Here is a 24957-nt window from a genome sequence, read left to right as displayed (position 1 = left end):
GACACATTTAACTTAGTGTGGAGTACAACGCAAACTTAAATTCATGCCTTTTTTACTTTATTAGAAACGATTTAATTTTTGACAACCACAATTAAATACAAACGAGGGGTTTTTTCGAACTTTCAAGTACTTTACATAGGTATATTACTTATTTTTACAAGAACTGTTTGAATGACATTTCGAATTACATAGTACATTTAAATTGCGACACTTGCATTTTTTATCAATGCACATTCGTTTGCACTGACAAAAAACAAAACCTTGTTTGCTTCCTGATGATTGAGTTGATGCTGATCGTAAGGAGATTTTGTCCGCTGGTACCTCACTTTCATATTCACACACTCAAATTTTAACTGTATACCCGACAACAATTGACAAAACGCGTTCCGGCTGTTAAACAGTTACCAGAACGCGTTGCGAGCGTTTAAAAACAGCCAGAACGCGTTCTGTGCGTTTGAAGGCAGCCAGAACGCGTTGTGGCCACTGAGCGTTTTCGGTCTTCGGGCCTAACATATATATTACAAATTGTCAGTATCTTGTATTTGGCAAGGGGAGAAGGGTGGATTTTTAGTTCTAGAATTCTTTTTACCTTGAGGCCTCTAAATGTACATGTTAATATGCAGTGGGTACTTTAATTTTGGGGCAGATACGGTATTCCTGTTAGTTCTTATATTTTCAATAAAACTAGTTGAGACCTTTTTATATGGTAACTCTTCAACTTTTAGACTAGAGGCCTCATTTAACTTAACTCAAATACCTTGATATATATGTTTCATATGTCCAAAGAAAGATAAATTTTAATGATACGATTAGTATCATAGAGTTGCCAGTGATAGACTGGTTCAATATCCAATTCCATACTTTCAACTCCTGCGCCAATCTTCCACATCCCTATCTAGATGCAAACAGTAACATAATCAAGAATTTTCTCATCCCATAGTCCTTATTCACTTCTTTTTGCTACTTCTAATATGCTTCTGACAAATCCTTAATGTCTTGTCCGAGTTTCCCTGTCTCCCTTTTTTCTTATTGACTCCCACAGCGTTCTCTGTTCTTTTACCCCTTTTAACACTTTATCATTTCTAACCTTCAATACCATATATTTCAAACGCACCAAACAGAGCTTCTGGGCTCCTGGGCTCCAAACAAACATTTTTAACAATTATTTTTGATTTTCTACACAAAACAAATTTCTTCTGTACCAAAGCACATAGATATCGAAAATTCGTCTTCTAGTGTTTCGTCTCTAATTGCTATAGTAGCTCTAACCCTACCTTCATCTCCCTTACATACAAACATTTTTTGTTTTATTTTAATTTATATTTTCATCCCAGTACTTTAAAATTGTATGTGTTTATGAGATGCTACCTAAATTTGGCGGAATTCAACTGTAAAAGAATTTATTTGTTAGACGTAATCTTCGACAGATTGAGCCAAACGATTTCAGCGTTCTATCCATGAGTCCATATATCTTTGAAAGTAATCCTGAAAGAATGCGTTGAGGACCTCCAAACAGTTTTGACTGCATCTACTCGTTCATATTAAACTGGCGCTCTTGGAGTATTAATTTCTTTTTTGGAAATTTTGGCAAGGTCAGACAAATAGGGAAGATAAGGTGTAATGGTAATGCTTCTTGAAGTCAGAAATTGTGAGCGAGCGTGATAAAACTATCTCACTCGTCTTAAAACCCAACACTAAAACTGAGCTTTAATGCTTTGAACGGAGATAAGAACTGTTTGTGAATAAGACTGGGGTTTGGAATTTTTTATATTTAGCAAATATTTGTTTATAATTCGATTTGGATATCAACTTATAAATATTCAGTTATTTGTATTATCAAACGTTCTCGTAGATTACACATTATGATATTGAAACAATTGAATATCTGAAGTCTTGATATATGATGATTTGAAGACTCAGTAATTAAAAAAATTAGGACTTTAAAATACTGTATTAATTTTAATTCAAAAACAAAAACTTGGCAAAAAGATTGGGACTTAGGAACCACATCTAGACATTTAATAAGGTAGTTCCCCAAGTAAATGAGCCATAGAATCTCAATCTTACATCTAACTAAGTATTTTGAGTATCCAGATGTTTGGATATTTGAAATTTTGAATATTAAATTTATACATGTTTGACTAATTAAATTTTAAATAAACTGTAATATGGATATTTCAATATTTGCATATTCAAATAATTCGAATACCATTCCGAGTCCTTAACGAGGCAGTAAATGTCGAAAAGTACTACCAATTTCTACTGCAACGATGGTTGTTAAATTTCGGAATCATAACCGTAAACCCATGATTCGCTTCGGATTCTGATATGCGGTGGGATTCTGTGTCCGTTATTTTGTAACTGTAACAAAATTTGATGAGGGTCTTCATCAGTCTAAGTCGTCATATTGAAATTTACCATGTTATTGAAAGATAACTTTATGAAATCACACAGAGCAAAACAGTACAACCACTCAATTGCACGGTCGTTGTCACACTCATTCATGATGTACTTCTAGAGATCGAAAAGCAAACTATGTCTACGCTCGCTATTCCATTTTCCCGAACTTTTTTCTCACATCCCTCGTATGTTGTAGGCAGTTGCCGAAATCGGCCATTGACCCAAAATTTATACCAAAAACATGTTGCATATTTTACTATTTGCTTGCATTGTTTAAAAAAATAACTATTGGGTATTACTCCCGCCAACTTTTATGCAAAGTGGTGGGGAGAGCGAGACGGATGACTATCTAAGGAATATTTTATCCTACTGTGCGAAATCGATTGCATCATCATCATAGGGTCGTCAATCCTAAGAGTGTTTGGACACGCACCTCCATTCCTTCCTATCCTGAGTTAATCTTCACATTTCCTCAATACTAGAACAACCTACATCCTTAACTATTCACGAACAGTAATCTAATTTAGGTCTACCTCTACTCCTATTAACTTATGTTTCTGCCTCTAATACGATGTATCTGTCTAGACCTTCATGTCTGAGAAGGTGTCCTAGCAAACTATCTCGCCTATTTCTCCTATTCATTCTAATGCCTCTTCATTTCTAATCTTCTCTAATCCTAAGATTAAAAAGTAGCGGTGACAGTGTGCATCCCCGTCGGACTTCCTTCCTAATATTTACTTCTCTACGTTGCAGCTCCAGCTCTATAACTGCCTGTTGCTCTTTATACAAACTAAATATCACTCTTTTATTTCTGTAACTCATCCCTTCATTTTTAAGTATATTTAACATTTTGTCCCATTTAACATTGTCAAAATCACTCTTACCTTTTTCTATCGGTTTATCTATTGCTACTCGTAAAGCTAAAATGGTCTCCCGCGTTCCTCTATTCCTTCTGAACCCAAATTGGTCTTCCCTTAATAGTTCTTCCGCTCTTTTTGCCATCCTTCTTTGGACAATTCTAGTTATGATTTTTGACGCACGGGAAGTTAAGCTAATTGTTCTAAGTGCCTCGCATCGATTACATCCAAATTTTTATTTGCACGTAGTTAGTGCTTTTCTATAAAAAGAAAATAAACTGATATTATTATCTGGTTTATTTGTATTTTATAGATCTGTTCCTATATACATAAAATGGTTCTCGTATATTTCATGGTTTCGTTATGGTAACGAAGCACTTCTTATAAACCAATGGAAGGGAGTTGAGATAAACTGTATAAATAATACTACGACGTGTCCTAAGAATGGTCATATAATATTGGAAATGTATGGATTCTCAGAGGTAAAACATGTCTTAAATCTAGTTATACATACCTTCTTTACGTACAAAAGAAAAAACAACAATTCTATATGATATTTTGTTATTTTCAGGATGATTTTTCCATTGATTTATATTCACTTCTGGCACTAGCGGTGGGTTTTCGTGTATTAGCATTTTTTGTATTGTTACTTAAAACATATAAAAATGAGCAATAATGATTTATACATATTAGAATTCTATTTAATAGTTTTTATTAATTGAATACGTATAAACTACAAACCAAAGACTGTAAGTAGGTCCGTATATATCTTATACATGTGCAAGATTATACGATATACATTACATTGCAATTAACTTATACTTTTAAAGGGTTCTAGTTAATATATCATATACTAATACAACGAAAAAGGAATAATGACTTTTGTAAAAGTATAACAAATAAACCTTATTAAAAATATTATTTGCTTTACAATTACCTTCTAAGATAAGTTTAAATGACTTCAAATAGTTTATAGGCAGTTTAATAAAAGTTTGTGAAAGTTTTAAAGTGTGTTATTTTAAACTATTATTTAAGTCACTGGCACAAAGGTGGTACATCTAAATTATTTATTTAAAATTGCAAGTTCAACCTAGCGGAATCAACAATCGGGGAGTCGAATTCATCATCACGACGAAGCAACAAATGCAGGGTGGTGAGACGGCTTGCGTTTTCACTGACCCTCTGTGATGATTCCATGTATGATGTATAATAAGGTAAGCTGATATTATTATATTATTAAATTATTTATTAAGTACATTATAATTAAATTATTTTTTGAGTAGGTGAAAAATGATATTTTATTCTGTATTGTACTAACTTAATTTTAACGCTCATCTGAATCACACATAACATACAGCTTCTATATACATATATACATACAATATCCAATAGGTACCATTTAAGGTCACTTGTATAAAACAGGTTTAAATTAAGATCAGTAAAAACCACGGTGTAAGTTGTATTTATCACTCAGTTGAAATTGAACAAGTGGTAAATACAATTAAACAGTGTCAAAGCAAATTCGTAAATTGTACCTCACAATCAGTCAGTTATACGGATTTCTGCAATTTCGAAGCCTAGCGGTTTGTATTGAACCATCTATAGAGGTAAGGGTATAATGACAAATTTTCAACAATATTGTCTCTTGCTAGGCTAGGACTTGGAGTATTTAATATTATTTTTGAAATTTAAGTACGTAAAAGAAAACAATTGCTGTTGCCTTGCAAGGCATTACCCAGAAGTTGCACTATAATCATATACCATCATTACACCATAAGAAGACTGGTTAGAGACGCACCTTTAACCCTTCTTATTCTTATCCCATCTCAGCTACTAGAACATCTCACATCTTTAACTATTTGTGAAAGATTAGAATTTCCTCGATTTCTATTAACTCCTATAACTGCTTCTAACATAACACTAAGTCATCATGACTCTGTAGGTGCCCTACCACCCTATCTCTCCTTTTCTTTATTAATTTTCATAAAATTCACTATTCCTTTACTTTTTTTAATACCTCCCAGTTCCTAGCTCCTATTATAACATCACATCTTAGACATTTCTGCATTCTGTAGATCAAAATAGCCATTAAAACAAATGACAATTGGTTTACGCATGCATAGTAAATTTAGTTTTATTTTAGTAAAAAAACGATTTAACTTTGTTATCGTTTACTTAAGTGTCAGTTCTTTTATATGATCTATACGATTGTTTTTCTTTTCAACTGTGGATATTTAGCTATTTTCATTTTGTATGCAATCTAATTATACAGAATGATAACGAAGACTTTAGTTTGATAGAATGAATAAATAATAATATCAAAATTATGATTCGTTTAGCGAGTGGCACTTACATTGCGAATTTTTCAAATAAATAAGTCAAACATTTTTGATCATCATCATAAGGGTCGTCAATCGAAAGACTGTTTGGACCAACACCTCCACTCTTTCCTATCCTGAGCTAATCTTCGCATTTTCCTAAAACTAAAACATCCCATATCCTTAACTATTTGCGAACAGTAATCTAATCTGGGTCTACCTCTACCCCTCCTAACTCCCGTTTCTTCTTCTAATATGTCTCTGACTAGACCTTCATCCATGAGAAGGTGTCCTACCAACCTACCTCGTCTATTTCCTATTGACTTCCATGCAGTCATCTGATCTCTTATTTTTTCTAACATCTCTTCCTTTCTAACCTTCTATATCCACGGTATCCTCATCATTCGTTTGTAATACCACATTTCGAACGCTTCTAACATTTTTTTCCGCCGCGCCGACCGTTCACGTTTAGCACCCGTACAGCGTCGCTCTTCAAACATACACCTTTAATCTTCTTTTTTTGAAGTGGAATTGAGGAAAATGTTCATAGCTATATGTCTAAATACGTTGAGTGACGAATAAAGTTCATTTAAATTTGATTTTGCCTTTAGGATTAAATGTTCGGCAAAGAACGTCGACGTTTTTATCAGTTTAACGATTGTAATTGAAACTGTATTGGTAAAAGTTACTTTTAACTAATGTGAATGGTAACCCGAGAATTTTATTATTGTGCACCAATACCTATAAGAAACCGCGGTAATAGAGAATTCGATTATTTAGTCGTGCAATTTTATCCGAGTTTTGTAACAGAGAAGTTGCAATATTCTGTATCTCCCTCCTTCTTTATGGTAAGCAGATCAAAGGTATTCAATTACAAGCAAGAGGTTCTCAAGCAGGTAAATAAAAAAAATATAATTGTTGAAGGGTTTCTTTACGTAGACAAGAATAATCGTGCAGCATTGTCTGTAGAACGTTGTTTTATTCAGATTATTTTTTCTACAGCGCAAATATTTAAACAAAGATTAGAAAAAATATGTAACCCAATTAATGTTTAACATCGAAATGTGAATAAACTTTTAAATGAGTGATAATTTCAATTCAAAAAAGTTGATTAATAGAGTTAAACAATTATAACTGTGCTACACTACAAGTGAAAACTGATTAGAAGCATTTCCACAACAAGTTTTTTTATAATTGAGTACGGTAAGTACCTATAGCATAAAATCAAAATACTTACAGTACCTACTATGCAGCTAAGCGATACAACTATTACTCAGGAAACTGGTAAATACAAACGTTAAAGAATTAGGTAATTGTCTAGTTAAGTAGCCACATCTTCGATCACCGTGAACTGTATGTTATATAATTGATTATGCTGATCATTTTGATGATAATGAAACATAGTTTTCGAACGTTGAAAAACAATATGTAATGACCTACGATATACAAATTAGCTAATAATACGCCAGATTGTACATTGTTCAAGAATTGTTTGCTAAGTTTCTTACTGTTCATTCAGACGACTATTTGCAATTTTATTTGGTGGTGTTAATACCTGACCTAATAATACATGTAACGAATTTTCTAGCCTAGTAAAAAGATTGTTAAAGGTGTATGTTTGAAGCGTGGCGCTGTATGGGTGCGAAACGTGGACGGTGGGCGCGCCGGAAAAGAAAAGGTAAGAAGCATTCGAAATGTGGTGTTACTGGCGAATGATGAGGATGTCGTAGATAGAGGTTAGAAATGAAGAGGTATTAGAAAGAATAGATGAACAGAGGACTCTATGGAAGTTAATAAGAGATAGGCGAGATAGGTTGGTAGGATACCTGTTCAGGCATGAAGGGCTAGTCAGAGACATATTAGTTCCAGCTTTAAGGAAATGTTAAGATTAGCTCAGGATAGGAAAGAGTGGTAGGGCGTGTCCAACCAGTCTTGACAGGTTTGACGATCTTATGATGATGATGATGCATTGATGACATCATTATTAGGTTAAGTTAGGTTTTTGGAGATATATACGCATTGGTGATGTCACTGTTTGGTTAAGTAGATTTATGACAGACTGGAGTTTCTGCAATGCTTCTGCCCGCTGGAGGCGGACTGATATGTTGGAATAATGTCTATGAAAAGTATGCTTTATTATGACTTCCGAGCCCAACATAAACATATGAAAGTGATCAACATAATCATCTCTATAACATACAAAAAATTTTGTAATGTTTGCTGAAATAAAATTAACCTCGTAAATTTTTTCAACAACTCCAGTCTGTCCTAAATCTATCTAACCAAACAGTGACATCACCAATGCGTATATATCTCCAAAAACCTAACTTAACCTAATAATGATGTCACCAATTCATATACATTTTCAAACAGCCTGCAGCATTATTACCTACTTTATATATCATAGGCCACCACATACTGCTTACTGCTTTTTAACGTACGAAAACTATATGTTTCATTATCATTTCCGCGCCCATATATATGTCCAAATGATCAGCATAATCACCTCTACAGTATATTAAAAATTCAAGATGATTGTATGTGTGTCTACTGAACTAGGTAATTACTAAGAATATCAAAGAATTTTCGCCCATTTTGAATGTAGGCATATTATCAACGCGAATTTACAAAGAATAACAATTTAAAATAGTAGCACCGTTTGGCTTGTTTTGAAAAATTTGTATTCTGTTTGTTGATTAAAAACACAAAGTGAATAGCATGCAAGGTGTTTAGGAATTGAAAAAATGGTTAGGGTTTTCTGGCTATTGTTGGGAAGTAGATTGCTTTTATTTGAATTTGAAGAATCTTTGGTTTGAATTAGCCAGTGACTTTCAACAAAGAAGTTATTGAAGCATGCACGTTGAAGAGACGTCGTGCAGTAACAATCTATTAAGAATAAGGCAACGTAACGGTCAAAAACCCCGAACATATTCGTTAGACTGCTTACAGGATAACGTTTCGTTTTAGTATGTAGTAAACAAAAATTCTCTAAAATCGAACTAATATAACGTAGTAAAAAAATATTTGGAGTGATTTTGGTCTGGAACCTCCATTTACCTCCACTCCCTACGTCTCCTCCCTTTCCACCACCACCAACAAACATTCTGTTCTAGAAGGTATTAAAATTCTACGTTAATGTACATGGAGATATCTCCAAAAAAATGGAATTAATTTCACAGGCGTTATTTTAGTAAATAACGTGCTGGCGAATTGTCGCCTTGTATAAATATATATTCGTATATGAGATCGGCATATTATAAGCATTAGGTACCGTCTAAGTGACAAAACAAATGGCAAAAGTCGATTGACTTTTGCCTGTTACAAAAAACGAGAATTAAATAACTCCAATAATGTTTAACATAACTAAAAAGATATAAACATATACCTATTACGTATAAGAAAAAGTTAAAAAATATACGCATATAATATAAAAACAGGTTTTAAGTGTACTTAACTTAGTGGGAGTACAGATTTTCTCCATATTTGATCATTTTATTTTTTAATGTAATTTTTTAGTGAGATATTTGAAATTTAAAAAAAATATTTGTGTTAGTAAATAATGTTAGACTGATTTTTTGCAACACAAAGCCAAACTTTCAACAAGTTCACGTTTTTCACACTTACTTAGGGAGCTGACGCTCAAAAAAACACACGTTGTCCCGATCTTCTGCCACCTGGCACTTCAGCTTTTTAAGTATTTTAGAGCATTTTTTTATTGATGATGTATCTGCAGAATCTGGTCTATTTCCAAGATAAAGGGGCGGGGAAATTGAAAACAATGTTGGCTTAACCGCTCAGTTTTGGCCGGATCTAACAGAATGGAATATTTAGAATAGTGGCAGAAATTTTGGTCTACCTCCCAATTGGCTTAATAGTAGTGCCCTGACAAAAAACTGATAACAAGAAGTCTACTAATAAGAGGACATTACATATTCTACTAAGGCCTGATTTTTAACGTTTTTTACATGCATAAAACATGGTTTAATTACTTTGTTTTAATTAAAAGCCAATCTCTCAAATTATTTTGTTGAAATCTCATCGTGTTGATAATAAATATTCTTCATAAGTACCACTACTAATACTCTCAGCAATAACTTTTTGAAAGTAAGCATTCTCCGTTTTTAGCTCTTTTTTGTTTGAGGACTCTCCTGATACCTATACAACAGCTCGAGCAGAAATTTGTTAGGGCTGGAATTCGGCCCGCATCTGATTACCCTTAGTTCAATTAGGGACCTGATAGTAGCCTGATCAGAAATGTAACGCCTCTGTATGCCATGATCCTGATCAGGCAGACGAGTTCCAGCCCGATCAGGCAAACGAGTCCGAGCCCGATCAGACAAAAGGCATGTCCCGATCAGATTTTTCACATGTGCCTGATATAACTAATAAGAAAGAATCTGCCTTATCTTATGGTTTAACTAGTATTTCAAAATGTTAATAATTTCTTGTAAAAATAAGTTCTAATGAATCAAGTACATTAAACCAAAAGACAACAAAGTTTATTTTCTAAAATCTAAATGTTAAATACCGAACTGTTCGTCTTGGTTTAATGACTTCTTTCAACAGAATGTTTTTACAAAAAAATATGAAAATTTTAAAATATTCCACAATTTTGTCCATTATAAATATATAAGTAATAATTTTGAATTATCTTTGAACTAACCTAAAACTAGCCGAGGCTTGTTTAGTGATACTAGTGTTGTTCCTCTTGTACTATCAATAATGTATCAATCAATATCTTGAAGGTTAAAATGTATAACTCACAAATCTACAATAGTGACTCAAATCGTAAATAGTCTTTAGGGAAACAAAAGGTGGAAATATATTTCCCCTTGGCATAATTTCCCTTGCATTTATGAGGCATGTTGAATTTTCCATAAATTCAAAAGGATTCTAAAAAACACTTCATCCTAATACAAGTTAAGTACTCCCTTATATTGACTACATCCTCACAACATAGTGATTACCTTCTTTTGTATGGGAAAAAAAACAAAAAATCCCCCAGCCTGCTCAGATATTGGTATAGTTATTTCATTAAGCTATGCGTAATTTATACGATTTCCGCAATTAGATATATTAAAAATTCACACCGCAACAAAAATTACAAATCTGTGCTCTAAACGGTAGAAATAATTATTTGTCACATTATGTTTATACAAGACCAGAAATTAATTAGTTTGATTTCTGCATTGAATTGAATTGAAATTGATATTAAAGTATTACTAAAAGTGTTATTATTGTGATACTAATTTGACCCTTTTAGTGCTATTTTGACTGCAACTGTTACTATTTATTATTTTTATCAAAAGAAATGATATGTCTTTTGAAATTTAAATGGGTTTCCATATTTCCTTTTAGCCCTATATTTTTATGTAAATATCAATTATTAATTTATTTGCTGGGCTAGCTTCCAAAGATGATAAGGGGTGTATTCAGTTTGATTGGTTACCCCTTGAAAAATTAGATCTTGCGTCGAGATAGGCTCTTTCTGCATGTTTAAATAGAATAGTTTTTTAAATTGATTTTATTTTGCATTGAATTGTTTAATTTGCAGGTATTATAAACTGCTTGAGAAATTTCCATTGAAGATACATTTGTAATGGAAGACCAAAGGAGTTCTTCACATTCAGACGTAGTTTAATTTTATATTGAAAATTATACAGTTAAAAAAATGTACTCGTAAATATTAAAAATTATTTTTTTAACTGAAAAAAAAAAACTCGAATATAGATTAGACTGAGTATCAAATTAATTTTTCTTTGGCTAAGTGACATATTTTTTAATGTTTAGGGCTCTGCTACGGAATCTTCTCCCCTTTTTGGTCGAAGTTATACCTATTGGTCACCTGTCGAAGAAGGAGTAACATTATCATGGAGAGATCTGAGCGTTTACGTGTTATTAAAACAAAAGGGTCAACCATATAAAAGAATAATCAATAATGGTAATATTTTATCAGACAATCTTTTCCCGGTAATCAATTTATGATTTTGTTTCGTATGTTGTTTGTAATTAGTTTCAGGAGCTGTTAGGGCTGGAAGTTTGGTCGCACTCATGGGTTCAAGGTAGTTCTATTGATTATTTTATTATATACACATTTTCTAATTACATACGTTTTACACTGCTTTGAAATAGTTCAAGGCCTGTGAAATAATTAGGTACCCGCATGCTTGAAAATTCCTTGTTCCCATGAAATTTTACTTAAAACTTGTATGATGATGTGTATCCATCAATAATTGATTGTTAATTTTTTATTCTTTATTTGACGAAAGCTCTTCTTAGAACAGAAGGAAAATGTTAGAAAATTCTCACAAAAGTGTAAATTATAAACATTTAATAATTGTTTCGCCAAGTATTACCTTTCTCTGATGTGAGTACTTTAAAGATGAATTTATCAAACAATAACGCTTTTTCATCTTTCATTTCCACCAGCTACTAACTCTGATACGCGGGTAGCCTGTACGATTTACACTTTAGTGCAATGCCGGGGAGCAGGGCGAAAGAATTTCTTCAGTCTCTTTTTTCGGAATTGTCAAATGGGTGGATGAAATTTGATTTAAAAATTCTTAAATAGAATTGGTGATAATGCCAAAAATTATTTCACCATTGGTACAGTAAATACTCTACGTATCTATAGTTCTAAGGTGAGGTAGTTGTCCCATTATCAGCTACTCTGCAACTAGCTAACGATTACAAATGTTAAAAAAAGAATGCAATTAATTAAATGGTTCATTTTCGATATCCTGGATGAAGTCTTTTAATCGAAATTTATAATTAAAAATTAATCTTCTGACGCTTTGAACGTGTTTAAATGTGAATATAATCTTAAATAGGAAGTGGTAGTCGCTGTGGTTAAACTCCCGTCTCTGCGGAATCATCAGGATTTAAGATGGGTTAGGGTAATGAGGCAACTCCTATAATAATTATTGGTACACTTAAAGCAACGCGGGAGCGGGAATGTGCAGCATGAGTAGTTTTATTACACTACAATCAGACTGACGTAGTGTAAATTAGAAACATTTAATAATCGGGTATTATATATATAGATCAGAAGTCGGCAGGTAATTTTAGGTAGAAAAATTATTGTCGAGGTTTAGAAAAAACATATTCCTTTCTCCAAAAAAATGATAAGGGTTACGCTCAAAGCTCAAGCATACTTTATTGTCTACAGATATAATATTTTTTCACTAATTTATTTGAATAATTTACTTTCAAAAAATCTTTGGCGGTCCAGTTTATGACTTTCTGGCGGTCCGGGCCTGAACCAGTTGCCGACCGTTGACTGTATTGAAAATGTACGAAAGTTGATTAGACGATGATGCCGATTTTCTTGTAGTGTCATTTATATTTTTTCCCAAACTTTTTCTTTTTCTTTCGAATAATTACAATCTGTTGGATATTTTTGTACAATTTCTATTCTATCTTCGTGTAAAGATGAGAAATCTGCCCGACGAATTAGGTGGGGCACTCGTGGTATGCGGGAAAAAACTGCACGAGTTTCGGCGCACGGGATACCGCGTCGGTTTGGTTGAATTCATAACCCCTCTTTAAATTTCGTTCTGCACTGATCCTACTCCTCGTTCCGGGAAGCTTTGGGTGTATCATTATTATCTATTACCTTTTAATAAGAATTGCATTTGAGAATTCCAACACTTGATGCAACAATTCATACTTGTTACCAAAAAATATTAATAGTATCAATAAACCTATTTTTGTTCAAAACAAATATAATGTTAATCAAATGTATACATGCGTCTTTCAATGAAAGCACAAAATGTTAAAACCCCAAATTGTTATTAAAATAATACATGCATATCAGTAAACATTTTACAAATTCATACGTTTACTTGAAAAAACTTAACAATTTTAAAATATTTAAGTGGAGCTGGAAAGACATCATTGATGACAGCATTGGCATACAGGACTGCTGGTAATTATTCATTTTTGGCCGACCTCATTTTAATATCTAATTTGTTTTAGACCATACAGTTGTTGAAGGTGATGTGTTAGTAAATGGTCAACCAATGGGAGATTATATGCGTGATATAAGCGGATTTATGCACCAAGTAGATCTTTTTATCGATCACTTAACTGTTTCTGAACATCTTCACATCATGGTAAGTTCGGTCTATACGATTAACTGAATTTTAAATACCTACATACATATTATAGGCACCATTTAGCGAAATAAGTATTGTGATAACGATTAATAAAAGCTTTCGCGATTCAATCCGAGATTTTAAAGTTATGTAAAGAGTAAGTAAGCCTTTTATGAGTGCAACGTTGTGCCATAGTCATTATTGTTTAGACTCAAACAATTTCATGATGATTCAATGAAGTTGATAAGCGTAAATCATGTACAATGGTCCTTACTACTTAGTCACTTTGACTCTAAACATGAAAACATCATTTACTTCCTTCTAATGAATTTGATACCACTAGGTTATTTTCAGAGATTGTCTATCTATTTTTTAACTAACACTATAAATGTGAATGTGAGCTTGTTTGTTTGTTTGTTACGCAATCACGCCTTAACTACTCAATCGATCATCATGAAGTATTGTACACATATTGTCAGGAGTACAGATAAGGCATAAGGTAGCTTTTATCCAGAAAAAAACACGTTTGAACTAGTTAGTCACATTTATGAGACTTGGAAAATTCGGATAACTATAAACGAAAAAAGGTTGTGGCTATATCATCAATGAGAGGAACGGGTAGTTGCGAAGATTTTAGAACAATTAGCTTAACCACAGCCGTCTCTACTTACAAGCCATGCTGAAGGTTTACTTGACAACACTGTGGGAGTCCCAGGATTTCCCAGTTAATGAGAGTTACAACTAATGCATTGGCTGTTGTGGTTCTTTCGTTTTTCTATATTTTAATTTTAGCGGAAATATCGTGCAATAAATGCGGAATAAGGATGCTTATAGTGTGTTTTAGTGATTAATACCTTTGGATACAGTTTTTAATTGCAGAAGGTAATATTAACTATTACGTGAAAGAAGTGAAAATGTTTTACGTCAGATTGTGTGTTTTGGTTGTAAATTTTCTGGTTTATTTCTTAACAAAATGCCTCGTCGTTGTGTTCCCAGTTCAATTCAAATTATAAATCATTAAAATGTAAGTATAAGTAGGTATGTCTATATTATTATTCCCAAAAAAAATGATGAAATGCGAAAATATTCTGCAGTTTACATACATCATTTTAACGAAAGTGACATAAAAACAGTAAAAAAAAGTATCTACTGCCGGTAATATTTTGAATGAGCTTTTAACATAAACTAAATTACCAGAGAATGATGAAATAGAAATTTAAATTGTTGAAAAGTCTCCCTTAAACATAAGTCAGTATTGTAATAATTGTAATTTAGTTGACTCCTTAAAAATTTGCAGTTCATTCTGTTCGTAAAAAGATAACTTGCAACAATTGTGTTTCGCTCATAATAAACAATAAAAGCTCTTGCGTTGGAGATATTTATTTTGATTTACAAAGGGGAGGACTTTCTGTTCCTACTGATAATACTAGTATAGTTTTTTTTTCACTTTTATGCCATTCTTGAAGAAATAAGTAATAGCGAAAATCTGCAGACACAATGTTTACGGGTTGAACACCAAAAACCAATTTTAGGAAAATTAACTATTTTCAAAAATATGTAGTTGTAGAAAACATTATAAAGATATATTCTTCCAAATTTTATCTTCTTTTGCTGATGTTTTGCTTAATGATTACGTTAAAATTATAAATTATAGAAAGCAAGAATCCCACCACTCCAATTCAAATTCAGCTAACTATAAGACAGCAAAAATCCGTAAATTAGAAAAGTTCAAATTGAAATTAATTTTTTCTAATGGGATGACAGGGCTATTGGCGAACCCCAAAAAAAAGGTAACGAGCCTTGCCATTACTTCAATGGTGATGTGGAAAATTACCTTAATAATATTACAATTATTGAGATGAAATTCATATAGGTACCTATCAATGTTTACCTAATCTATTGTCTTTTCTATTTTGTTCTTAATACCTACATGTTTTAAATAACGTCACATATTATCAGTGATGACCAAATGTTAGTTATTTAATGATTTAATTCATTTTTATCGTCATGGGTGTCTAAAAATCGTGTGTAACGACGTGTAGTAATAACAAGTAAGACTCGCAGAATAGGACTCTCACATCGAAGCAATGCGCTGTTGCCAAATTTCTCAGCATGGCTTGTATTAGAGACGGCTGTGGCTTAACTAATTATGTCTCAAAAAATTTTAACTAGAATCGTACATCAGAGAAGGATGAAAGTATCATTGGAAAAAAGAAATTACGTATACGTAGCATTCGCAGACCTTGGAAGATAAGGATATAAATTGTCTAAAAATATTAGCATCCTTAGATTTGCGGATGATAAAATAAAAATAACACAAAAATATTGATATGTAAGGGATGTAAAGGTAGGGTTATTAGAACAAATATAAAAATAGGTGACGAAAGGGTAGAAAAGGATGCTGATATAGTGAGTCAGGTAAAGCGCTGGAGATATAACACTAGCTTAGGTTCGGGTTGTTTCTAACATAAAGAACTCATTTTTATATTCGAGGTCAGCTAATTTGGAAATTTGAAAGCGATTATTAAAGGTGTACGTTTGGAGTACGGCTCTGTATGGGCGTGAAGCGTGCACGGGCAGCACTAAATAAAAAAAAGTTACAAGCGTTTGACGTGTGGTGTCATAGAATGATATACAGTGGATAGAGAAGGTTAGAAATGAGGAAGTATTAGAAAGGGTAGGAGAGCAGAGGGCATTTTGGAAGTCAATAAGAAATAGGTGAGATGATATTTTAGAAGCAGAAATAAGAGGGGTAGCAGTATACTTAGATTAGATTATTGTTCACAAATATTTAAAGATGAAGGTTGCTCTAGTTTTTGTCAAATGCGAATAATAATAACAATATGAATATTACAAGAATAAGACAAGACTCAAATTTCCATTATTTTTCGATAACAAGACGATATTTTGAAATATTGTCCAATTCAACTACATCCACATGACATGTGATGAAGTTTAACTTATTCCTAGATAATTCAGTTTAAAGAAATCATAAATACTGAGTTCAGTTTATATTCCTAGACTCTTACGGTACTACAGATCAACAAATAATAGACAAAATCATGTCAATATTGACCCCGACCATTTTAACAAGGATATACTAAGAATTATATTCAGTTTCCATATTCTATGTTATCTTTGTTTTATTTTCGTCACAATGACTACTATTATATTATATGGTAGTTTAGATACTATTTACATCATTTGCACAATAAAGTAATTTTTTTACCGATGCGATGGAGATTTTTTTTTTTTTTTAATTAGGACCTCAAAAATATTTTGCGTCTAAACCCTTTATTATCTACGTTAAATTTTTACGTCTTCCTTTATGATTTAATGAACACTTTAGTAAAACGCCATATTTACCGTGCACTTTTTGTTTGTTCGAAACCATAAATGTAATTCTAAAATGACGCCATGCATTTAGAACAGTATGTATGTAGGTATATGTGTCAAGCTTTTTCCTGCAATTATGGCAATAATTAGATGGTTATACAAACCCGAAGGATTTTTTTACAGGCTCGTTTAAGACTGGATCGTAGAACAACTTCTCAAGAAAGGAAACAAAGGGTGTTAGAAATAATGAGAAATCTGAGTTTGCTTAAGTGCAGACGTAGCAAAATATCTACAATATCTGGAGGAGAGAAAAAGCGTTTGTCGTTTGCATCTGAGGTATAGGATTACAATTTTTTTTATTCCTGTAGTTGTAGTCTAAGTCAAAAGATTAATGATGCCTTTCGCGAAGTAGTTGTCAATACGTAAGAATGCGAGTCTTTTCCTTTTAGGTCGGTTTGGACCTAACCGACCATATTGATACCAATCGAAAAACGGTTTTAATAAAAAAAATATATTTACAATTATAGCTTCATATTTCACTGATGTTTCTTCCCTATAGTCACCTTCAAATGGTTTCTCAAAATTTTATATTTCGCCTTTTATACATTTTTACCTTTCAGATTAACTATAATTAGCAAAACAATACGAAGAATCGTCGAAAAAAAAATTTTAATGATTTCAGAAATTTAAAACAGTTAATAGAAAAATTGGTTCCAATAAGAACTTCGTCGAATTTGTAATGTAGAATTTTTTACGTTGGAACTTAAATTAAGAAATCGCTTTGGGAAAAGTCACAAATCTATGGAAAAATTGTATTAAGCAGAAAAATAATAGAGACAATCTCGGCTTCTCTAACTTTAATTGTAAAACATTATTATCCAAGATTCATTTAAAGCGAATATAAATTTTACACTTATATCTTACTATTTCAAAACAAATTTAAATTATTAATAAATCCAGCTGCTTACTGATCCACCCTTACTATTTTGTGATGAACCTACCACCGGTTTGGACTCCTATTCAGCTCAAAAGTTAATTGCTATGATGAACTTAATGGCGTCATCAGGAAAAACCATTGTTTGTACAATCCATCAACCATCTTCTCAGATATTTAAAATGTTCAGTCAAGTTATTTTACTGGCAAGTGGACGATTAGCTTATATGGGAGCTACATCTAATGCAGCAGAATTCTTTGAAAGGTATGTGCATTCCAGTTTTGGTATGAAAAGATGAAACAATCTTCATCTGAAAAATGGTGCAGTATGTCACCAATGCTTTTTAATTTATACTCTGTCATCATCTTCAAGAAAGTTATGTAGATTGAGGAGATATCAAAGTAAATGGAGTTAATGTCAACAACTTGATTAGTAGCTTCGAAGAACTGCAGTTGTTAATAGTTCACCAACGAATGCGACAAGTATGAATTGAGATACTTCAATGACAAAATATACGGTCGTCAGTAAACAACCTATTAATTCCACAACGATTGCACCTTATGGCGTCCAGCTTGAGCACACTAATAAAATTATTTATGTATCTTGGCGCTAACGTAAACAATAATTGGAATATGAGCAAAGAGATGAGAATTCGTACTAAGAAGCTAGGGTGGTGTCATTTCTGATGAAGGAATTCTGTCATTTGTTTCTCCCACCCCTTTAGTATTTCGTCTGTCCTTGTACCTAGCCTATCACGCGTTCATTTTAACTTTTATAAGTCAAGCCTTCTCCTACCTCCCCACTTTTTCAGAATTTTCAATTTAAGGTTGGTATTCATAACTATTACACCGTCTTTACCTTCCCCTTTTACTGCGTTGAAGTCACCTACAACTATTAGGTTTTTCTGCCCTTTCACTAAACTTAGCATGTCTTCTATATCTGTATAAACCGCTTCTACGTCTTCATCGTTGTAATTTGATGTAGATATATACAGCTCCATTAATATCGTTTTTACCTGCTTCGAGTTTAATTTAATCATAACTGTTCTATAGCATTTTTGTAAATAACTTTCTACATTCTGTCCTACTTTCCTGCGCATTACAATTTCTTCCTCCTAATTACCTTCCACCCATACTGTATGTATTATTCTACAGTCTCCACTCCAATAGTCACCAGCTTCTGGCTAACGGACTTATTATATCTAATTGTAGTCTATTAATTTCTACTTTCAAATTTCAATTTCCCCTATTGCACTTATTGATAACATCCTCCGAGGTAGTCCCCGCCCGGACATTCGAATGGGGGAACAGTTTACGTCCGGAGTACTTTACTCCAGAGGACGCCACCATTTAATTTGTATAGTTGTACATTTTACTTGGGATCGTAATGTGGTGGTTTCCCGTTGACTTCCACATCGTAGAGTGCCATACTGATCTTCGTGATCTGAGTACTGAAAGAGCTGCTGCCCTCTTTCAGGGACTTGCTTTAGTCTGGTTTTTTCTTTAAGAAACCCCCCCCCCCATTATGGTTGAACCTACGGCCCGACTCCTTAAACCATTGATACTCGTAAATCGATCCAGCCACTCTACTTTCTACAAGAGCATCAAGAGTAGAAATATAGACTTAAATGAATTTTGCAAGAGCAGACACGTGAACTGGCAAAGTGTGCCGAACAAGGTGATGTGGACAAAAATTATAGCAAAAAACTTGAGAATACATATTTTTGACATCAGCAATGGATCTGTTTTACTCTTAATTTGACACATTTCGAATGTTTTCTTTTTTGCAATTTGGATTTATTTGTTTATTTCACCCGCGGTAATTAAAACAAAAATTGGATATTTTCATACTCCAATTCGATCCCCTGCTTTTAGTGACGAAATCTCCCATAACCGAATATGCTGCCGTAAAATTTATCCATATTCCGAATGATCTCCTATCCAGCTCTCCGTTTATATCTACATAAATGTTACATTAAGTCAGTAGGTAATGAAGCCAATCCGTTTTCCCTGATTCAAACAAAACACACTTTGAAAGCAAATAGTGGTTCGGTCACCTAACTTAATGAAATTATGTAAAGAATGCATGTTCAATAGACTGGCAAGTATAACGACTCCCTTTGTTTTAGTTTGGGTTACCGTATCCCTGCCAACTACAATCCAGCCGACTTTTACATTAGAACTCTCGCAGTTCTTCCGGTCTCTGAAGATTCCTGCAAACAAGCCATTAAAACAATTTGTGACCACTTCGCAGTAAGCGATTTCGCTAAAGAAATTGATGTTATAGTCCAGTACGAATTCCACATGGCTCGAACGATGCAGGTGTTTTAAAATCCACTATGTTTTATCCTTTAAAATAATTCTAAAGTTGCTTCGTTTTAGATACCGACCCTTTTTACAAAATCTCGTTCGTAAGTATGAAATATCAGTAATTTTACTACAAAATGTGCAATAGTGAGTGATTTTGATTTAGAAGAAGTAATTAATTGATCTACTGAAGATCTCAGCAAAATAATTTATAATTATATTTATATTAATATATACTTATGTAGAACCGAAATCTAGATTCAGATTTGACAATGGAAGAATTTTTCGGCTGACCCCTTCTCTTTTCGTTTCGGATTTTTGCGGTATTTTGAATTAATATTGAACGACTTCATCGGATAGGTGTGCCCTTCGCACATTAATCAAGGGGACAAATTTTACTTTACAAGTGGCTCAATGAGACATATACATAATAATAATACTATTCAATTTGTTCTTCTTTGTTTGTTCACCCTTTGTTGTCCTACCTTACAATTATTAGATTCACTAGTGTGACTTACCTCAAACCCCACTCTCTAGGACAAAACCAATAGAGGACAAAGCCAATAATTTACAATTGTATGCGAGATGTATAATCTTTTGATTGATTATTATTTTAGTCACAACTGAAATTGACACCCTAGGTGTCGAAATGCGTCTTTGGCTTTTAAACATTTTTAAGTGGAACTTTGGGTTTTAGTTAGGATACATTTCCATAAACAAGATTACTTTATGTGTCTTCTTTTTATTTATATTTCGTATAATAGTAGGTACATTTTTCTTAAATACAATTTTCTGGGTTACAATTGCTCCAATTGCCTCATCATTAATCATTAATTCTGAATAATTAAATCTATTGACATGTTTTAATCCATTCGCCATTATCTCCACGTTTATTATTTATTTATTTATTTACCTTATTAATTATCATAACTTGTTTTTTTCTTACGTACCTGTTATATTCTTTCTTTTCGTTAATAGGTATTATTCATATATTATTTACGAATTAATTTTTGTTTCGTTATTATAAGCAACGCTCGGGATTTTTCAATTTATCATTTTTATTTTGTTTTGTTTATATATGGGCATTTATGTTAGGCTCCACTTTTTTAACGAAGGTAGTTAATAAGGTCGTTTATTTGTTCCCATTAAATATTCACAGGATAATCCTTTTACTTTCTGACAGTCTACACAAGTGAAAGGTTCGTATCCTAAACGTATAAAATATTCATATATGTAAACATACATACAGTTCATTAAATTGTTGATTGTTACAACCAATGTATGAATTCATATTAAGCTACTGTGCGTATTTTATTTAATCAAAGTTCCAATCGTGAGTGAATTCCGAATCAGATTGGTTGTCTTTTATAATTACGATAAAACACCTTCAATTGGAGTTTTTTATGAGTATTTCTCATTATCGTGATACTTGATCAATTTTATTCAATGTACAAGTACTCATTACGGTTATCCAACTGTATTTTCTGATATGCGAGATCTGTTCAAAAAGTATCGTAAATTTTGTGTTTCTTTGGAAATTATTTATTTATTCATGAATATCTATTCTCTCCACTTCAAAGTAATCCCCACCAGATATTATACACTTGTGCAAACGTTTTTTCCAATCTTCGAATCACTTCAAAAAATAATTTTTTGTGATCTTGTTCAGGTCCACCTTCGATACCGTCTTTACCTCCTCAATCGTAACGTAGCGTCATCCTTTTATGGGTCCCTTCAGATTCGGGAACAAGAAAAAGTTAGAGGGGCAGATCTGGGGAATACGGTGGTTGTGGCATCATTAGTGTGCTGTTTTTGGCCAAAAACAAACAGCGATGTGTGAGCAGGCGCGCTATCATGGTTCAAAATCCAAATTTTTTTCTTCCACAAATCCTGGCGTGTCTGGTGGATTGCTACGCGCAAATTACGTATAACATGCAAGTAATATTCCATATTGACCATTCTACCCTGTTGCAAGAACTTATGATGCACCACGTCCCTGCAATCGAAGAAAACTGTTATCAAAACCTTCACATTCGACCTAACTTGGTACGTTTTGTTCGGCCTTGGCTCGTGCGACAGCTTCCAATGGGATGATTGAGCTTTGGTTTCCACCTCATAACCACAAACCCAAGATTTATCACCATTTATGACCCTTTGGAGTAAATATGGATCGTCGCGGACAGAGTTCAACAATCAACAGCTCCTTAGCAATGTTAATGCCATGCTGCATTCAACAATTTTGGTACGAATTTCGCAGCGACCAGTCTCATACCCAAATCATTGGTAAAAATATAATGGCAGGAGCCAATCGATATGTTTAGTTCCTCAGTAATTTCTCTAACGATGATTCGATGATTGGCCAATACTATTTTCTTCAATGTTTTCATTTGCTGTTAACGTGCTCGGGCGTCCGGCACATTCTTCGTCGTTCACATCTTCTTGATCCTCTGAGAACATTTTATACTACCGGCTTTGGTCCAAACGAGCTTCAACATATGCCACAGTCAACATTCGGAATGGTCCGTGCACTTAATTTTGTTTTTCACCCAAAATTTGATAGATTCTTTGATCCATTTTTTGTAATAAGCAAAAATCGATGACGAGCCAAAACACGTGCAAACAAAATAGACGTCAAAAATTAACTGAACATTCATCCAAACTTGTCGGTATAAGTGAAGACATGAGTATCAATATAACGCCAAAACAACGAAAATCGATTATACGTAACCCGCGGAAGTTCAAAATTTGCGATACTTTTCGAACACATCTCGTACATATAGAGTTTGGATTCAAACAAACAGTGAAAAGAATAAAATGAATCGGTATTGTCAATGAAAGATGGCTGTAAGAGCCTTACTTATGACATCTTTCATTGGTGGGTGTTATCTGAAACTGAAAATAAATTGTCCCATGAAAACTAAATTGGGTCCAAAATAAGACCTTATCCATCCTCACTTTCGAAAAAAATAATTTTCTAAAGCTCCCGGATTAATAGTTTCAGAAAGGGGCCATTCTGTTGGACTAAATTGACTTGGCTAACCTATCGATATCTCTTGGAAATCGTAAGGAAACCAACAACCCATCTACTACGAATTTTGCATAAAATGGTAAGGGTCGTATTTAATCGGTGTTTCACTCGAAACATCTACGGTTATGCTGTTCCTATATTTTATCTATTTTCAGGGCTTAGCGGTAGTTATAGCGCTCTGTTTCGTAGGAACGATAAATTTAAATCAGGGAGGTATTCAGGCGACTCAGGGGATACTTTTCACGCTTGTAACGGAAAACACGTTCACTCCTATGTACTCGGTTCTTGAAATGTTTCCGCTTGACAGGCTCTTGTTTCTCAGAGAATATAAGTCTGGCCTGTATTCCCCTTGGACTTATTACATGTCTAAACTACTTGCAATGGTAAGATAGATAAAAAGGCAACAATTGCCTGAATGTTCTGTTCTGTGCCAATTTACAATTCATTTACTTTTTGCTACAAAATTGAAAAAATGCATAAGAAAAGGTACAACAAAAACACAAGTTTCGGTTTAACCATACGTGTTTTCTTACAACTGCACTTTGATATTTTTATTTCATTCAAAAGCTTACGGAATAAAAAGTTCGCCCCCGGGTGGGCTCGAACCACCAACCTTTCGGTTAACAGCCGAACGCGCTAGCCGATTGCGCCACGGAGGCTGTGGAAAGAACCGTTTCTATATCGTCAATTTATACTCAGATGTATTTTTTATCTGTAAAACGTTTATTTAACGAATATTTTAAATAAGAACTTTAAAATGCATTTACCTTTATTACATATTTCATATATTTTCTTATTCGGTCTTTAATTCCCCAGTTACCTGGACTTATAATGGACCCAATTTTATTTGTGTCAGTGGCGTACACAATTGCTGGATTAAGGCAAGATCTTCATTCGTTTTCGTTGACATTGCTTGTTACAATTATAACTATGAACGTGGCTACTGCTTGCGGTAATTTCCTTCTTTTGTTTGATTTTTATGTGATTACAGTTCTTAGGGTTAAGACTAATTAAGATGATTTTTATGTAGGTTTGATGTTTTCTAATGCATTTGAATCAGTACCATCTGCGTTTTCCGTTTTGGTCCCTTTTGATTACATTTTAATGATTACTTCAGGAATTTTTATAAAGTTAAGGTTAGTTGTATTTTAAAAGAATGCTCGCGTTAAATGTAATTACTATGTACATTTTCCCTTAGCACGCTTCCAGTAATATTATCCTGGACTAAATATATTTCTTGGCTAATGTATTCTATGGAGTCACTCAGCATTATACAATGGAATGGAGTACATAATATAAGTTGATGATTAAGAAATTTTAGTTTGCCCTTTGTAATTTTAAATATTTTAGGTTGTGAATATATAAACCCGGAAATACCCTGTACAACAGAAGGCAGAGAGGTTTTAGACAAACTCAGTTTCTCACAAAATAATTTACTTCGTGACATAATCAGCATGATAGTCATTTGTATAGTTTTTCATTTATTAGCATTGTTTTTCTTGTGGAAACGAATCCGAAAATGAACAGTAGGTAGGAAAATCTTTTGTTCAATTTGTATGCTATTAGCTGATTATTGGAAATTTGTACACATACAAATAACTGATTATAACTGATATTAAAAATTCTTTCTATTTGTACTGTTTTAATTTATTAATAAAATGCTCCCTAATGGAAAATCTAA

The 24957-nt window shown here is 33.1% G+C and overlaps 2 protein-coding genes and 1 non-coding gene across 10 annotated transcripts in view; 2 read left to right on the top strand and 1 right to left on the bottom strand.

The window, feature by feature from the left end:
- The window catches only part of LOC108732494 (protein white), a 31641-nt gene extending 27466 nt beyond the window's left edge, over positions 1-4175 (top strand). The window contains 2 exon segments of the mRNA XM_025976838.1: positions 3571-3739; positions 3829-4175. Of these exon segments, the coding sequence (XP_025832623.1) occupies positions 3571-3739; positions 3829-3933 (274 nt within the window). The 3' untranslated portion in view covers positions 3934-4175.
- A 606-nt stretch (positions 4176-4781) lies between these two features.
- On the top strand, positions 4782-24900 carry LOC108732492 (protein scarlet). 8 transcript variants are annotated; one of them, XM_018463339.2, is made up of 17 exons: positions 6065-6471; positions 6578-6778; positions 11130-11207; positions 11366-11516; positions 11589-11637; positions 13453-13502; positions 13553-13689; positions 17191-17343; positions 17968-18206; positions 20071-20263; positions 20324-20352; positions 23244-23355; positions 23432-23659; positions 24093-24228; positions 24307-24412; positions 24475-24575; positions 24627-24899. In XM_018463339.2, the coding sequence occupies exons 3-17, from the start codon at positions 11175-11177 to the stop codon at positions 24797-24799; spliced, it is 1890 nt and encodes a 629-aa protein (XP_018318841.1). In that variant the 5' UTR covers positions 6065-6471; positions 6578-6778; positions 11130-11174; the 3' UTR covers positions 24800-24899. The 8 variants fall into 8 exon arrangements, with proteins under 8 accessions (XP_018318842.1, XP_018318841.1, XP_018318843.1 ...); XM_018463340.2 differs by lacking the exons at positions 6065-6471; positions 6578-6778 and adding an exon at positions 4782-4864; XM_018463341.1 differs by having other exon boundaries at positions 6065-6778; positions 24475-24571; positions 24627-24725.
- Trnan-guu lies at positions 23862-23935 on the bottom strand. The gene has a single exon. It is a non-coding gene; the product is annotated as a tRNA-Asn (tRNA).
- Positions 24901-24957: the final 57 nt, after the last annotated feature.

Source organism: Agrilus planipennis, unplaced genomic scaffold, assembly GCF_000699045.2.
Source record: "Agrilus planipennis isolate EAB-ADULT unplaced genomic scaffold, Apla_2.0 scaffold23, whole genome shotgun sequence".
Lineage (NCBI taxonomy): Eukaryota > Metazoa > Arthropoda > Insecta > Coleoptera > Buprestidae > Agrilus > Agrilus planipennis.
The sequence above is the reverse complement of the archived record's forward strand: the minus strand, read 5'-3'. Positions and strand labels throughout refer to the sequence as shown.

Coding starts and splice junctions, on each gene's coding strand:
- LOC108732492 (XM_018463340.2), top strand. CDS start 11,175: ATGGAAGACCAAAGGAGTTCTTCACATTCAGAC. Junction 13,690..17,190: donor CTGAACATCTTCACATCATG/GTAAGTTCGGTC, acceptor ATTTTTTTACAG/GCTCGTTTAAGACTGGATCG. Junction 24,413..24,474: donor GGAATTTTTATAAAGTTAAG/GTTAGTTGTATT, acceptor ATTTTCCCTTAG/CACGCTTCCAGTAATATTAT.